This window comes from Cuculus canorus, chromosome 18, assembly GCF_017976375.1.
Source record: "Cuculus canorus isolate bCucCan1 chromosome 18, bCucCan1.pri, whole genome shotgun sequence".
Taxonomy (NCBI): domain Eukaryota; kingdom Metazoa; phylum Chordata; class Aves; order Cuculiformes; family Cuculidae; genus Cuculus; species Cuculus canorus.
The window spans coordinates 7612991-7631205 of NC_071418.1; the positions used below are offsets into that span (position 1 = coordinate 7612991).

An 18215-nucleotide genomic window follows, 5' to 3' on the forward strand; every position below is an offset into this window, starting at 1 on the left:
ACCATACGAGTCATGAAGCCATCTTTAAATATGTTTAGCAAATCCTTTTCTCTTTCCACAGTCTGGGAAACGTGATTCTCTCAGCAATTTCCCAGACACTCATACAAACACTAGTATTGTTAGGATCTATTAAAAAGAGAGAATACTGCTTTTACTTCAATACAAATTATTTAATCTTTTACTTGATACACTCAAGGCTGAAGTGCCATAGAAAGAAACTATTTCATATTTGTCTAATAAAGACAACTACTTCTTGGCTGCATAGTTTGGATACCACACTGTATTGTGCAAGTAAAGCAGAAAGCAAAAATCCTAACTTTTCTTTCTGCTACTATGATTCAAAGCTGTGGATAAAAACTACTCAAAAAAGATGTGTGGTGTGATGGAAAACCACACACAAGTGGCAGGATGTTTGGTAAGTCAATGCTCCTTGTTATATGGAGTTCTCCAGATGAGAGTTCGTGTTTTTTAGTGACTTTAAAATAATTCTTAACAAAACACTGGCATATACTGGCAAATCTTGACCTGGTTAAAAACCTGAACAACAAAGCATTAAGCTAAAGAACATTGTCTACAGCTGTCTCAGTATTGACCAGAAAACAACGCTAAAACAGTAAATGATATTGGCAGGTTTTCAGTGTTGATATTGAGGTTTCATAAGAGATTTTCGGAGCTCTCAGGACCAAAGACCGAGGAGAGCTGACTTAAAATACCTCCATATGATGCTGCAAGAGAACAGTCCTGGCCATCTACTGCCTGCAGACACACCAGCACTGTCTGCACAGCTTTAAGGAGGAAAGCATGTACGTAGGATATGTGTGATGAGAACAACAGATATCTGCCTGAATGAGTTGGTGTATGTCTCTACAGATATGGATTTGTCTGGGTAGGTGAGGGAAGAGCATCTCTTCAAGTCAAGAGGAGGGATGTTTTTTCTTACCTTTGTGAATGAAATGTCTCATTCTCCCACTCCCAATTACACAAAGTCATTGTGTAGACAACTGATTATAATATCTGCAATGCAGGCCTGGCTTTCAGCACAGAACAGCAGCAAAATAGTGAATTAGGTGAGATTTAAATTGTTTGAACATGGACATTGCTGAGAAGTATAGCAACAAAGAGACCAACTGGAGCATGAGCATCTGGAATAAATTTAATATACATACCCTTACATGCAGCATTTTGTGTTTAAAACAGATGCACTTTCTGTCATTTGCCAATTTTACATTTGTAATAACCAAACCTCACCTATGTGTGATCTCAAATGACTCAAACAGCTTGGCCTCTTTAAAGGAAATTGAGAAAATTCCTTCTCCTGCATGGGCACAGTGCCAGCAGAAACAGAGACAGCATCTGGGGAAAAGGGATCAGGCTGAAGTCTTTACGTTATGTACACTGAGTGCAAATGGGACTGCATAAAGGTGTGGGCTTTTTCCTCCTAAAGGTGACCAGAATGTCAATAGTTCAGCTCACATCACCTGAGGTGGCGCAAGCCCAGAGCACAGCCATTGCCGTGCTCTGTGTTTTATAGTTTATTATGCAATAGCATTATAATTGCTTTACAAAAATCCTTGGGGCCGTATAGTACCTGAGAAACTTGAGTCAGGGATCACTGGGGACACACACCTTCCTAAGACCACCAGAAAAATATCACACACATACAATGAATGAATACATCTGCTGAATATGTACAATATAGAGATAAGGAACACCACTTTTACGTATTCCTCCATAAAGCGGTAGATCTTACATTGTTGTTCAAGGCCTGTTCTGTTCCCATGACACTGAGCATTAGACTAATCTTGCTGTACTTTCCGAGGCACAAGCAATCTATCTGGGCTTCAGAAGATTCAGCATCTCTGGTGAGCATTCTCTCAGGAGAAAAGCAGAATGACTCCTGCAGCTACAGGAGCAATAACCAGAAAACAACGCTCCAGTCCAGTGTTGCAAGGGGCAACACTCTCCAATTTATTCTCTATCTGTTGCCCTGCTAGCAGCAAGATAGCCACTGGTGGGTTTAAAAAACCCCAATATGCTCTGCATTATTTATGGACAGCTTCATTTCAAGCAGAGTACCCTTCAACTCCATTGGTCTCTCTAATCTATAAGCACTCCCTATGTTAGTATGAATGCAGCTCCACAAATTCACAATGTACACGGAGAGGAAATCCTGATGTTTTGACAGAGAAAGAATCCCATTTCAGCAGCGAGCTCCGGCCTTGTTTGGCGTGGGAGGGTGCGCGGTGCAGGGAGCAGACGGCAGGTGAACAGTGATGCAGTCTCACAAAGGTGTTCGGCAGCTATGCCTGCGCTGCTGCCAGAGGAAACGAGTTTCCCCCTTCCCCCCTATCACCTCCCTCCTTTGGCACAGCTTGTTAAGCACAGAGCAGAACAGACTGAGGAACCACCTCAGGCTGAATTTTACTGGAAGAAGGGTGTTTTTAACCTGGAACAGTTCTCTAACGCCATTAATCGTGCTGCCACACAAACCATTCCTGCAGCTCCAGGGAGGGGGAACCTGTTACGCTGGACATGCAGGTTTATGCCAGCTTAAGAGGGGTGGGAACGAACAGCCTCAAAAATGGCAGGCAGAGCTTTTCTTTTCATACTACAGATTGAGACTAAGCCAAGCACAACAAAGAAAAGCTGCTTCTGATGTTTTTTTGATTACCTGGTGATACCACAGTTGGTTCATGTCAAACCCCGCTGGACAGTACCTTACGCCATGCTTTGCTTCCCTGCTGGTGGGTTCCACAGGGCCCTGGCAGTGATGCCTCATGCATGACAAAACAACAACAGAGGAGAAACACCCAGCAATCCACTTGCCCTCTTGCACAGTGCGCACAAGAGCCAGCAACACAGAGCCCTTCGCAAACACCAGGACTCCACCAGCAATGTCAGGCTGCGTATTCTGCAGGTCATGAGCCATACGGTGTGAAGTGGCAGGAACGCACCGTGGTTCCGCGGGACAGGAGTAACACCAGCTGGCAACAGGCTTTAACAGGAGCGCTGAGCTCCTCACATGTCAAACTAATTCAGCCAGTAGTTGTTAATCCTGTTTAAATTAAGCAGTGTAGGACATGACCTGCTCTGCACTGCTAATGTCTTAATAGAGAAAAAGGCCCAGGATAGTGCACAATATCCATCTGAAACTTCAAAATGCATTTGCAAATACTTTCTTGTATTTGACAGCTGACTGTTAAGCAGCTGGGACAGGTACAATCCTGATGCCACCCATCTGACAACCTGAGGTGCCACAACTCCACTCAGCTCAATGTGGTAATAAATGAGGGAAAGGGATGAGATGGGAGCCAGACACCCTGAGGAATGCCCTTGTCCCACTACCAGCAAGATTAGCCACTGGTGAGTTTTTAAAAGCCCAATACACTCTGCATTATTTATGACAGCTTTATTTCAAGCAGGGTACTCTTCAACTCCATCGGAGCCAGCACTGGCGGGTATGCACTCCTAACTGCACCCCAATGACATCTGCCACAGGGAGAAAATTCAAACCATGCCCCCAGTACAATTCTGGGCTCCTTCATCAACCCCGTTCTGCTGATCCACACACAAGCCCAGTGCATAGCAGAACCTACGTGTTGGGCTCTCCACTTCATGGCTTGTTCACCACTGCCTCTCCTCCACAAGGTACCTGTCTTACCAAAACACTTTCACAGGCAGGAACCGAGATCTCTGTCTCTTTCCGGCTATCTTCAAATGTTCCAGAGCTGTGGCCTTCCCAGGCTTTCCTGTGACAATGAGTTCTTGCACTTCACGCCATTATTTCATTCCCTGGCCACAAGAGTGATCCTCTGGGCTGTAAAATTATTACTATTCTATTTTGGTTTCATCACCAAACTGGAAGCAAATACATTTGGACCAGCTTCAAAATCTTTCCCCAACCCCATAAATCTCCCTGGATTTTATTCCAGGCCTTTTTAACAAAGCAGTACAATGGCACCACAGGACTGAGCTTGTGTCACAACAAATGCAGTGATGCTACCACACACTTTCTGTTTAGTGACCTGTGATGTGGGAGAGACAGACTCTACCTGGGATTTTGAGCTATAATCTTCCCCAGCAGGGAAGCTTTGAGCTTCTGTGGTAGTCCCAGATAACTGGCGTCATTACCAAACCAAAGAAGGAATAACCATTCCGTCTGTGAGTATTTGACTAATTTTAAATTCCCATTCAAAAACGGACTGCCAAATTTTATTTAAGAGAAAATATCTAAATACACACTTCAAAACAAGAGTAAACTCAATTAAGACTTTTAGAGTGATAAAACTTTGTCAAATTTACATGCTGTGAGCAATTCTTGAGTCAACAGATTCCAAATCCAGTACACCTGCTGGTAGGGTTCACATTCTGCAAGTACCTGTGCACGTGCCACGATGCTGCTTGTGGAATATATTTTAATACTACTGACATTAAAATCATTCTCTTCTGAAACATCTGCAGAAGAGCACAATTTCATGTTGGAATATCTTAGTCATAGAATATCTTATCCATTGCTGAACTAAACATTTCCCAAAAGACTGAACTCAGTATGGAAAAGTTGGGATGTGCCTTTTTAAGTCTTCTTATTAGAATCTCATTTAAGTTCTTTGTGGATATTCACATAACAAAAGCAGGGCAATCGTGACAGCGTTTAGGCACAGTTTGCAGCACCACAACAGGGCAGCACCACTGCTGAAGGCTCACAGTACTACACAGAATGCCCTCCAAAACACAATCCTTTAGGGAAGCTGGAAAGCAGAGAAGCTGAACGGCTCTGACGCCGGCCCATGTCTGCCACGCGAAACATGCAAACCGAATTCCGTTAATGCACTGGGTCTTGAAAAATGAACTAACAACCAGCTTCTACATTGATGTGAGATTCGAAGATTTTATCAAGACCTTTTCAAGGCTGTCTGGTCCAGAATTTATCGCAGCTGCTCCACTCCAGGAAAATTAACAAAGCACACGCCTATACACGCATACACACACTTCCTGTACACCCACAGCTTGAGTAACGCTCAGCCACAGTCAGCATGGGATTTAAGAGACTCATTGAATGGTGAAAAATAAACAAAAAAAGACTTTTAGCAACTTACTTCTGTTGCACAGTAAATATATCAAAACAGCCATTTGCCAGCATTTGGTCCAGCATCGTCAGGAGAGGTACAGACACCCTGATGAAAGGAAATAATTTAACAATATAAATACACTCCTTGGCGTATAAATACACTTTAGTTAGAAGCAAAGGAAGAAACTTCCTATCTACTGACACATACTTAAATTAGAACTCTAATTTACACACAGGAACTTTTGTGCGTTGGCAAAATCGTCCTGATCAGCTAAGAGGGGGACACAGTCGTTAACAGCCAAAAGGAAAAAAACCTCACTAACAACACATCTGGTTTAAACTTGCAGGGTCCTGAAAACACAATTAACAGTAGTAGTAATATTCATTTATTTTCTAGAATATAAACAACATATTCCACACAACGTATTCAATGTGACGCCACTTTCTCACTACAGGCAATTACTAAATGTACCAACATGCAATCTATCAGCTGGGATGAGTATGGTCACATTTTCTATTGCAACAGCTGAGACAAGAAGCAAAATAAAAATAAAATAAACCTGAAAAATTTATTAATAGTTTTTTCCCCCCCGTAGGGAATATTTTTTATTTTTGCACAAGTTTTATAAGTGACTGTTGGATAAAATAATCTCACCATGCAAAATGAGCTTTTAAAGAAAAATCTTCACAAGAAAATTACAATTTATTTGTGTAAAACCACTACCGAACTGAAAGCAGGCTGGACTTCCCCAGATAATGTGCAGCAATGTACGATCCCAAATATTGCATTCTGTAAAACTTGGTGCTTATCACATTACACACAATATTAAGCTACAGTAAGTGCAAAACATTCTACTATCGCATCTTTGTTTCACGTTTTACTTAAGGTACTGCTGTACCACATAGCCGGATTAAAGCAAATTCCCATGGCTCACGCTTACTTCATCTAGCCGTGTTAAAGAAGCTGTGCCATGTCCTGCTGTTAAAGATAAATCAGCGAACCAAAGACATTACCGGTCATTCCGCAGGTTGTCCTCAAAGACTTTTAGCAATGACTCGCAAAAACTCTCCATAGCACTGAGATCATTCTGGATTTTCTTCATGTAGTCAAAAAGGCTCTGGGCAGAGTATCTGAGCTGTAAGAGAGGAAACTCAGATGAAAGGCATGGGAATAAACCCACTGCAACACAGAAACATGGACTACACAGGATTGTGCTCATCTCACTGCACCAGGTCTCCTGCTGCACTGGGAACGTGCTCTCCCAACAGCAGCCAACTGGGTACGCTCGTTATCAACACTTGACAGGAAGATGGCTATTTTGCTTTCATTACACCTTTTTCAAGGAAGTTTTGGGTTTTTTTCCTTTTTAAGTTTTGCCAATGTGGGAAAAAGATCCCATTAAAAGTTCATTATTTTCTTTATTTTAAAACAAAACATCCCCAAACCACAATGTTTATCCTGCTTTACTTCAAATAATTATATTGTTATGGGTCTGAAAGTTGAAGAGTACACAAATTCAAGAAGTCATGTTTATTAAACAAGCTGATGTAACTGGAAAGGCAGGGGAGCTCTGGGGCACACAGTGCAGGCCACAAACCAGCAATGAACTTGGAGTAAAACAAAGCCACTCAGGAATACTGATTCTTGGTTTAACATTCTGCTGCTGATCGGCTGGTTTAGCCAGACAGCAGGAGGAGGCTTTGGCACTTAGACTCATAGAACGGTTTGGGTTGGAAAGAACCTTAAAGCCCATCCAGTTCCACCTGGTGTGATTTTTTTACACAGCCATAAGAAACATGCACCCTTGTGGGCCAGATACAGATAATAAGAAGATTCTTTTACCCAGAGAAAGTGCCCTTGGAGCCAAGGAGATCTTGCAGAATGCCAGATCCCAAAGGGACTTGCATCTTCTGTTTTTCCAGATTACTTCAAACACTTGAGCTACAATTCTTTCAGCAACCATCCCACCAATAAAATGCTTCTGAGATGCCCCACACAGTTCAGTTAGGAGAATCTCTTTAAAAAGCAAAACAAAGAACTGCTCTTGCTAAATATACTGTGATGCACTATGGAAAAATAGCCACTGACCACTGGATTACAATAAAGCTTTTCTCCTACTAATTCCACGAGACTATTTAAAAACAAATCAATGCAGGAACTTGGAATATCTTACAGTATACAAGAATACTCTAACTTCTTCTTTTGAGTGAGAAGGGAAAAAAAGATCACAAGAAGACACACAGGTTACCACATACACATACTCAAATAAGCTTTTTCCTTTATCCAAGATTTTAAAACTGCTAGTTTCATATGGATTTAACTGGAACAGTGCTTAAAAAAATTTTATTAGTGCTTTAAATCAGTTCATGGATATTCAGTAAGGAGCACCATAGGCCTTGATAGAAAAGTTTGAAACCCAAGTCCTATAAGAGACAGCAATTCCAATTTACATATCCCATATTAAATTTAATCCACCACACACTGTACATCCAATACTTCGAGCCTCCCTTGCACTTCAATCTGGCTCGAAAGAGAATTAGGTCATCTTCTTTCAAAAGCCAAAGCCCTTGAGAATATTTTAACCGGAACAAGCCTTTAGCGTTGAAGAAAAATGCAGGGTCAAAGAAAGTTAACGTTTCAAAATCGTATCTTGAAAACAGTACAGAAAGTTTTCCTTAAATATGTTGCCAGACGGTGACAGGGGGAGGGAGTGAAGGAACTGAACTGCTTACGCTTTTCAAAAACAAGCACAACCAGAACTTTTTTTTAAAAAAAGGAAAGATATTAAAATGCTGAATAAGAATTTTCCTCTGACCTAAGTTAGCAGTCAGAATGTCTGTTCCTCCACAACTTCTTTCCCTTTTTATACTCATATGAATAACTTTGGTTTTGGTGGAGCCTCCTATAATTAACTATGTTTGACCAAAAGCTGTATTTCATGTGCATGGCTGCTATTAAAAAAAAGATCTGTTAAGAGTTACATTGTCTACCCAAAACCTATTGTCACAAACCAATAAGCACACATTTTCAAAGTTTTCAAAAAGCCATTTCTATATAATTAGTTGCCATTTTTGAAACATTAGAATTCTCAAACATGGCTCATACCCGTGACACTACACAGACATCAAATCCCCAGCTCCACAAAACCCAAAGGCATAGGTACGCCTCTGGATAACAAGTGCAGAACCCCTGGTACCAGGAAAACCCCATCACGTGGGCACATTCCGAACAGCTCGTGGTAAGACCAGGAAGCGGGAGCCGTGCAAGACAAGATTGGAAGGATTACCTTCTTCCTTCTGTGAACCCAGCAGGAGCTGTTCTCTTTCCACAAAAGCTGCCTGGCCAAACACCTACCACTCTTCTACCATCTTTCTTAATTAGACACAGCAATCTTAATTAGAAACATCCTTAGACACAGTTGACTTACGACCACCTCCTCCTGTTATAGGTCACTACAATTTCAAGATCTAACTGGCAGCCCAGAACATTCTGCTACTGCTCCGATATTTCTGTGCAGTGTCATTGTGAATCCCATCTCGAGCCATGTCCCTGCCCTAGCAGTTGTTTTCATGTGTGTTTCATCTTTGGCTACATCCCATTAAGAAAGTCAGAAGCCAACTATCCTGAAAACAAGAATTCTGAAACCAGCAAGACAAGATAGAACATAAGGACAGAAGGATACAGTGAAATTAAAATAAAGTCCAGAAGATGCTGGCAGCGTAACAGACAATCAAAACAGCGAGAAAGACATTGTTCTTGCACAGAAGAATGAAACAGAGATTGTAAAGCTTAGAGAAGCCAGACATTTGGACGATATTTATTTTGTAATGTAACTTTTGGTATCTGTTATCTTTTTAGAAAGTGTATCAAATTACCAAAAGAAAAAGCTGAACTCAGGTTACAAATCAAAACAGGGCTTCACCTAATTTAAAAAGAGCAATCACCCTAAATTTAGCCACATTTAGCAAGCTGAACAGCTCTTCATCTGTTAACAGCCTGGAAAGGTGAGCAAATAGAAGTTAAGAGCTGACTGAGCCAGTAGGCTGAAACACTCAGCTTCTACCAGGCCAAGAAATGAGAAACAAAGAGCCCTTTACTCCTCGTTTCCAGCATGCTCTCTTACTGAAAGAAAATACTTTTAAATATGAAAAATACAAAAAATCACCAGGGTTATAAGCATGACTTGATTTCTTTTAAAACTCCAACATCTGAAATTCTCATAGAAATAACTGTCTGTAATATCCACTGTAACACAGCAACCAGGCAACAACTTCATCAGGGAAATGCATCCTCCTACCCAACAGGAGAGCCACACTTCTTTCTTACCGTTGTCTCCGTTAACCCACCAACAGACACCGAGAGCCCCAGAAGCACATAGTACTGGTATGCTGGCAAACCCAAAAGCTGGGTGATTCGAGGGAAAGCTTCCGATGCAGCATTCCAGTTTAGAGTCTCCTTCTCTGACCTGTGGAAAGGGAAAGTAAAAACATAAAGTCTGTGTGCACTGTCTGTCTTCTCCATACATTCCAATGAGAGCTTCTCATCCTCAGCAGTTACCAAAGTCTCTGAATTACCAAAAAATCAAAGTAATGATTGCTCTTTACACATATAGGGAAAATACAAATCAAAACTTCAGCGACTTTCGTCTTTTTCTGACTCAGATAAGGGGTTTGAAATACAGTTCCCTTTTCACGTGCACTTTTCTCTACACTAAGAAAGCAATTTTTCCTTCTTGATTCCTATTTCCAGTTCTCTCCAACCAGCAGTTGACACAGAAAGGCTGCCCCTGCCCTGATCAATCAGCAGCCTAGTAGAGAGAGAGCACTTTGAGTTAAAGGAGGTTGAGGTTCTGCTGAACAAACAGCATGAGGACACAAAGCTGCATCTTCCTCATACCAAACGGGTATCACAATCGCCACTCAGGAATGAGTTGCTCTCATTCTTACTTTGACTAGAAATCTTATCTTGGAAAAATACTGCAAAACCAACTTGGACAAAACAATACAATTAATCAAAAATTATCATTATGATCAATTAGTTTTTTCCCGTCAGGGAGAAAATACAATTGAGGAAGGGGGACTGCCAATAAATTCCAGCTCTCACATTGTAACAGGAGCGATTATAAACTAGACATCTCATAAAACACAGCTCCCAACAGACCTATTTTGCCAATGATTTCCCAACCGGCTACAACTCACATGATCTCTAGCATCCAGGATGAAACTGGCTGATGGGTTCAGAAATTACTGGGACTGATCCAGAGAAGGACTTAGGCAGCATGACCAGGTAAGACCTACCTCCTTCAGGAAGCATAGTTTTAACATGCACTCATACTATAAGATGTGCCATTTCAGACGTTTATGCATATTCATTGTGCACTTCAATGAAATTTCAACAAACAGCACAGAATATTCCCCGATACGCATCATAGGCATTTAGGCAGAGAAACTACATCAGGTTCCTTGCGTGAGGTGTAACTGTGTGCATGCATCTTTTTATTTCCAGTGGTTTAGGATACGTTCTTCAATATATTACCTTGGAAATATCCTCTCTAGCTCTTCTCGATGCGGTATGTGTGGAATCGGAGGATGGTCAAAATGTAAAAGAGTAAGGAACACAGATCCTGCATGAGCTCGAAATTTATCAATTTTTTCCGCCGACTGTTGGGCCAACCAGCACATAATCTGCTTGCAGCTATGAAGAAGAGAACGATTCACATAATTTGATCAGTAGAATGTGTATTTAAATATAAGTTGTTGCAATGGTATAGAAAATACTGAAAGCGTTCTGGTCTAACTCTTTATCATGAATATACAAGTGATTTTAGACATCAACATGGTGACAGAATCTTTAGAGCTTTGTCTACCATACATCAATCAAAAAATGTCATGTGATATTTAATATTCACATACCACCCTTCATCAAAAAAGATATGAAGGTGCTTGCTTTACGGTTTGGATGAACTACTACATTTCAGATAGAACAGGAACCTTAAGAAAAGCACGTTTTCAAGTAGAAAACTGCACAGATGGCAGAAGACAAGGCCTAGGAAATCATGTATATCAGCTGTCTCCGTAAATCAACAGCATTTTTTTAGAACTATTAGGAAAGTTTGCTGCAGCTCAGGCTATGTTTTTTACTACTAGGAGTATTGTATCATGAAAATCAGAAGTTTTTCTGTATTTCCCCTCTAATAATTGCGCAAAGAAGACAGAAGTGAATACACAGTCCTCTCTACATTTTATCACATTCCAAATTAGTGATGTCATGCTCTGGAGAAGCGGGGAAGTTTACTTTCTGTTTAAGTGAACAGGTAGGCTCCACAGAGGCAGAAGGTGCAGACCAAAGCTCAGGGCTGCACTGCAGTTTGAAGGTGGGCCTGCTGCCCAGTTCCTCTCAGTAATGTTAGCAAAATAGATCCAATATTTGCAGCATCTGCATGGGGGTAAGCATGACGCACTGCTATCTCAAGTTCCGTCACAGTCAGCAAAAGCAGTAAGTATAAATATGTAAGCAATGCTTTCTGTAAGCAGTGCTTTTCTGAAACAGAGTTATAAGGAGATAAGATACAAAAATAGTACAAGTAGCATACATGTCAGTGTTAATTAACTCCACTTCATTCTGAACTAGCAGAAGTGTCACTTCCATTAAACTTGTCATGGCAGCTTCACGTACCCTGTTGAAACAGAGACACATCAGAGGAGTTACAGCAGTATCTATTTCAATAAATACATGGGCAGTTGAGTTAAACAGAGGCTGGCAAAAGATTCAAAGCAAGGAGAGTGTTGACCCCTGAGAGCAGCAGTCATATTTTGGTAGGAGGAGGACTACGCAAAGCTGTATCTCCAGCCCAGCCTGTGCAGCTCGCACTGGCACTTGGCATACAACAGCCATCCCAGGTTCCAGCCTGGCCCCTGGCCCCAGCATCTTGGTTTTTATTCCGGCCAGATGTCATCAAGTTTATTCATCACTTTAAGAAGATTAAAATTTAAGAAGGTTAAAGTTACTAAAATATCAGAAATACTTAGCATGCAAGAGGATGCCTTTAAACCCAAGCGCTTTGTCTGCTTCGGATCATCTTCTAAAAAAGCCCAACCCACATTTTGAGAAGATATTTAAGCAGTTAAAAGCATCGTGTTCTTGTAAATTTTCAAGTTTAATATTTCAAAATTTAAAAAACATGATTCACAATGGCTTAAGTGGTTAAATAATAATTAATTTTACTTTAAAATATTAGCTCAAGTAACACTAGCTTGTGCTCAAAGTGCATATTATCTATGTGATGAAGGTTTTCTGCCTTAAGAATATCTAAATACAGTCTCAATATAAAAGAAAGATAAACAGTGCAATTTCCATTAAAACCCAAAGCCAATATACTTGTTGGCAGCCCCATAGCAGATTCTCAATTGGCGACATGATCCTGCAGAAGACCAGGACCACCACCCCAGTCACTCGTGATGTCACTCTTTCTCAGTAATAATTAAAAAAATAAATATATTAAACTACTTGAAAAGGCACTTGCCTACTGTGCAAAGGCAAACTCCTGTTTCTGATTTCCTAAACAAGATGAAAACAGTTGCCTATGCAATCTAAAGCTGGGTGACACATTGGTTATAAAGGTGAAAAAGAGAAATTGCATCATTTTTTCCTAAGTAATTTAATACAAGTTTGGCACCTTTTATCAAAGGATGTTTTCCTAATCTTTTCATGTAGTATCTGACTATTAGATATTCATGTTTAATACTTGTAGACAGATTGGACAAGTCCCAGCAAACAACCTGTCTAAAGACACGTAAAGTTTGCATATGGAAAGTAAAGGTGGTGAAACTTTCCCACGATTCCCTCAAATTAAAACAAAAACTACCCATCCAAAGAAAGGTCCCTCCAGAGAAGTAGCAATTCTCCCATCTCTCTCCATCTTAGTCAGTGGTTTAGAAGAAACAGAATGAGAAAACATTCGTATTTGGGAGCCGGCAGTTTGCTAAGGGAAATGATTCCCTTTCCCTTCAATTTACATGTTTCTTGGCTTGATTTCGGTTGGCATTACCAAAGAAGCTTTAAAACAATCTGGGGTGCAAAGTACATTTGAATTTGAATGGGTGTTTGGAATTGAATTTCCTCATGATTTCACTGGAAATTTCCACTTTGTAGTTTTTGGTTTTTAAATTAAGACATAGAAAGGATAAACAATAGGTACAGGAAACTGAAGTGAGACCCATCAGCCGTACAAGTTCACTTGAATAGCTCATTATACTTAGCCAAGTCTTATCTACTTCAGTATCTCACCTCCTTTTGAAAGCAAACCACTCAGTAACTCTTCTTTCTCTGGCTCTCCACCCTATACGGCTGCTCTTACATTTGATCTCACTACACCCTCCTCAGTCTTGTGTTACTGCCCTCTCTCTGAATGAGGACCCATCTACCTCCCCCTTCTTCCTTTGCGCACCTGCTCTTGAGCCATACTAGTTTGCATCCTTCCAAGACTGAGATGTCAAACACGCTTTTTTCTGATTTCTTCTCCCGTGTTGTTATTTCCCTCATCTGTGACAATTTCAGCAGCAAGACTGAAGGCTCAGAAGCTGGGTATCATCATACAACCCCCAAAAAACTAACACACAAATCTGAATTCAGGCTGACAAGAGTTACATTATTTGCCCTGTGTCTTTTTCCAATACATTTGTAACTATTGCAGTGAGGTACCCTAAAGGAAGAAGCGAGTCCATTCAAAAGCGCCCCATGCTACCACAACACAAGATATCTTTCTTCACCTTTGTGCTGTAGAACTGACACCACCCTTTCTGTTCACAGACAGAGCAGCTACAAATAACCATTGCTACTCACGCTGGAACAGATGAGATCTCAGTGCCTGATAACAACTCGGTGGAGCACAGAGCAGCATAAAGTGCCCAGTGACTGCTGGCAGTGAAACACTCCAGCATGACACAGTGCGTGCAAAAAAAGCACAGTCATCACCTCTCTTCCTACACAGACAAAGCTCGGTGATAGTGTTTGTTACAGTTGCTCCAGTTCCTCATGGCAATTACAAATGTAATTTACAGTGCCTGCCCTTGTGTTCCAGCTATCTAATAAGCATTCTGATACTGTTAATTAACAAGTACTATTTCATGCACGGCATATTAGTGCTTTTTACCTGCCAAAAAGCATCCTGACAAGAGAGCCAGTATGCTTTCGTCATATTCATTTGTTCTCTAAGACCCATGTTCCACATTTCTTTGTCACCCTGTAATTCATACCTTGCACAATCATAGAATCACAGAATCACCAGGTTGGAAAGGACACACTGGATCATCGAGTCCAACCATTCCTAACAATCCCTAAACCATGTCCCTCAGCACTTCATCCACCCGTCCCTTAAACACCTCCAAGTAAGGTGACTCAACCACCTCCCTGGGCAGCTGTTCCAGTGCCCATTGACCCCTTCCGTGAAAAATTTTTTCCTGATGTCCAGCTTGACCCTCCCCTGGTGGAGCTTGAGGCCATTGCCCCTTGTCCTGTCCCCTGTCACTTGGGAGAAAAGCCCAGCTCTCTTCTCTCCACAACCTCCTTTCAGGTAGTTGTAGAGAGCAATAAGGTCTCCCCTCAGCCTTCCTCTCTCCAGGCTAAACAACCCCAGCTCTCTCAGCTGCTCCTCATAAGACTTGTTCTCCAGCCCCCTCACCAGCTTCGTTGCTCTTCTCTGGACACACTCCAGAGCCTCAACATCCTTCTTGTGGTGAGGGGCCCAGAACTGAACACAGTACTCAAGGTGTGGTCTCACCAGTGCCAAGTACAGAGGGAGAATAACCTCCCTGGACCTGCTGGTGACCCCATTTCTGATCCAAGCCAAGATGCCATTGGCCTTCTTGGCCACCTGGGCACACTGCTGGCTCATGTTCAGTCAGCTGTCAACCATTACCCCCAGGTCCTTCTCCTCTAGGCAGCTTTCTACCCAGACTTCTCCTAGTCTGTAGCACTGCACAGGGTTGTTGTGCCCCAAGTTCAGGACCCGGCATTTGGCCTTGTTAAGCCTCACGCCATTGGTCTCAGCCCAGCAGTCCAGCCTGTTCAGATCCCTTTGCAGAGCCTCCCTACCCTCCAGCAGATCCACACTTCCTCCCAGCTTAGTGTCATCTGCAAACTTGCTGAGGGTGCACTCAATGCCTTCATCCAGGTCATTGATAAAGACATTGCACAGGGCTGGACCCAGTACTGAGCCCTGAGGAACCCCACTTGTGACTGGCCTCCAGCTGGAGTTAACTCCATTTACCGCCACTCTCTGGGCCCGGCCAGCCAACCAGTTTTCAACCCACGAGAGTGTGCGCCTGTCCACGCCAGAGGCAGACAGTTTCTGAAGCAGAATGATGTGAGAAACTGTGTCAAAGGCTTTAATGTAGTCCAAGAAGACTCCATCCACAGCCTTTCCCCCATCCAGTAGTCGAGTCACTTTGTCATAGAAGGCGATCAGGTTAGTTTGGCAAGACCTGCCTTTTGTAAACCCATGTTGACTGGGCCTGATCACCCGGTTCTCTTGCATGTGCTTCATGATAGCACTCAAAATCACCTGTTCCATGACTTTCCCTGGCACTGAGCTGAGACTGACAGGCCTGTAATTCCCTGGACCCTCACTGCAAACCTCCCTGTAGATGGGCACAACATCAGCCAGCCTCCAGTCCAGTGGAACTTCCCCAGTCAGCCAGGACCGCTGGAAGATGATGGAAAAGGGTTTGGAAAGGACATCCGCCAGCTCCTTCGATACTCTTGGGTGGATCCCATCCGGCCCCATAGACTTGTGGGAGTCGAGCTGGGCAAGCAAGTCTCTAACTGCCTCCTCTCGGATCATGGGAGCCTCATTCTGCTCCTCTAACTCCTGGCTTTGTACACAGGGGGAACAACTTCCCTTACTATTAAAGACTGAGGCAAAGAAGCCATTAAGTACCTCAGCCTTGTCCTCATCTCCTGTCACTGTTGTTCCTTCTGCATCCAATAGGGACTGAATATTCTCCCTAGCCCTCCTTTTCTTGTTAACGTATTTGTAGAAAGATTTTTTATTATCTTTCACAGACTTAGCCAATTTGATTTCTAGTTGGGCCTTAGCCCTCTTGATTTTTTCCCTGCATGATCTCACTTCCTCCCTGTAGTCCACCCAAGACGCCTGTCCCTTCTTCCAAAGCTCATAGATACTCCTCTTCTTTTTGATGCCTCCCAAGATCTCCCTACTCAACCAAGCTGGTTTTTTCCCCCACTGGCTCCTTTTCCGGAACACAGGGACGGCTTGCTCCTGAGCTGCTAGGATTTCATTTTTGAAGAGCACCCAGCACGCGTGAGCTCCCTTGCCCTTAAGGACTGCCTCCCATGGGACCTTGCCAACCAACCTTCTGAACAGTCCAAAGTCTGCCCCCTGGAAGTTTAATGTGACTGTTTTGCTAATCCCCTTCTTCATCTCACCTAGAACTGAAAACCCTATAGTCTCATGATCACTTTGTCCCAGGCGTCCTCCAACTGTCACATCCCCCACAAGGCCTTCTCTGTTCACAAACAGCAGGTCAAGGAGGGCACCCACCCTTGTCGGCTCACTCACCACTTGTGTGATTCTACAGTTGTGCGATTCTACAATTCTACAGAATGGAGCGCACAGCATGAAATCTTCACAGCTGCTCTGTCTACCACATTCAAAGATAGCAAGAACTTCCCATTAGGAAGCGACGTTACATCTCAAATCACGGCTTCTTCAGAAATTAAACACGAACCAAACAAAGGACATAAGCCTGTCCAGTGCGTTGGTTCATCACTTTTGACATTGCCTTTTCAGATCAGTGGTACTGAACGCATACAGAACATCCAAATTAATGTAATCTTATGAACTGAATTTTCTTTATATATTAAGGGAACTGTGAAGACTGGAGAATATCACAAAAATATGACTGCTATAGATTTCATCTTATACTATATTCTATAGACTTTATAATAATAAATGTATTCCTACAGACTTATGATTTAATTATTCTTGCAATTTAAGAGCTGAAATCACTGAAAATCTAAACTTATAGAAGAGCCAATAATACCACAGCACAATTTATAAAGATTTTATCCACCACAGTTAAGAGTCACTAGACTTGAACATTTGTCCCTGATGCGTTATGCAACTGCTCCCTCTCCTGGCACAAACTCCCACAATATGAATGGACAATGGGAGTGTTCACCAAGGAGGAGTAAATGCATCATTTCAAAGAAACAGAAGTAATCGCTTACATCTCTGTACTTTTTACAACTCACTACGTTCCTGATATTCACCAAAACAAACATCCACAAAACCGGAATAAGGCTGAACTTCGGTTTAAAACACAATAGTCCTCTAACTTCTGAGGCAAGGGACAAGGAAACTCTTATCAGCCTTCCTCCAGTGCATTTCTTCCTATACCCAAATCTCCGAAATCCTGGAGCTATTGATTTCTAACAGACATCATCTGAAAAGACACTGTGTTTTTCATTAGACAGTAAACACACCAGCTACATTTAAGGCTCCATTTGTAAGGCATCTTACCATCCTCCAACATCCCCGCGGCTGTCTGTGGTGTAGTCGGTCACCCCACCGAGTAGAGCAGCATAAATCTGAGTAACATTATCTCTACAGACATAGTCTTCCTGGGACCCTTCTCCTTTCACGCCCACTGTCTGGCAAACCCTATAAAAAAAGAAAAAGGGGAAGGACACCACACTAGCAAGGAACAACATTTAAAATCATAGCTTTGTTCTGTTGCTTAATAAAATTCTTTGGACACAGAATATTCTAAGTGCCTGTAACATCTGCTACAGAGAGCATAAAAAAATATTTCTAAGCCCACTATATTATATCTGACCTGAGGATTTCTGATTGGTGTTTAGGGGTAAAAGAACACCGGCAAGGCAGAAAACTCAATAGATGAGCAGACTGGTTCTATGTCTGTACTGACACGCTGAAGGTATCTGGCCTCTTCTAATTCTTCCTTAAGATGGAGTAAGCAAGAAGAGCAAAGGGCTAATAAAACACGCACTGAGTTGAGTATTAACAAGCTGCTTTACACTGAAGGCACGTATAACATAGAAAGAGGTTTGTTTAGCACTGTGACAGTTTAAGAGCATGATACCATTAACATAATGGTTAATATT

At 42.1% G+C, this 18215-nt stretch overlaps 1 protein-coding gene across 2 annotated transcripts in view; it reads right to left on the reverse strand.

The window, feature by feature from the left end:
• TBCD (tubulin folding cofactor D) overlaps positions 1 to 18215 on the reverse strand; it is a 124619-nt gene that overhangs the window by 11055 nt on the left and 95349 nt on the right. For both annotated transcript variants that reach the window (XM_054083264.1, XM_054083263.1), the window contains exons 29-34: positions 17611 to 17751; positions 11662 to 11745; positions 10605 to 10763; positions 9396 to 9534; positions 6083 to 6204; positions 5097 to 5174 (exon numbers count right to left, since the gene is read on the reverse strand). In XM_054083264.1, the coding sequence (XP_053939239.1) occupies positions 5097 to 5174; positions 6083 to 6204; positions 9396 to 9534; positions 10605 to 10763; positions 11662 to 11745; positions 17611 to 17751 (723 nt within the window). The remainder of the gene's footprint in view (positions 1 to 5096; positions 5175 to 6082; positions 6205 to 9395; positions 9535 to 10604; positions 10764 to 11661; positions 11746 to 17610; positions 17752 to 18215) is intronic.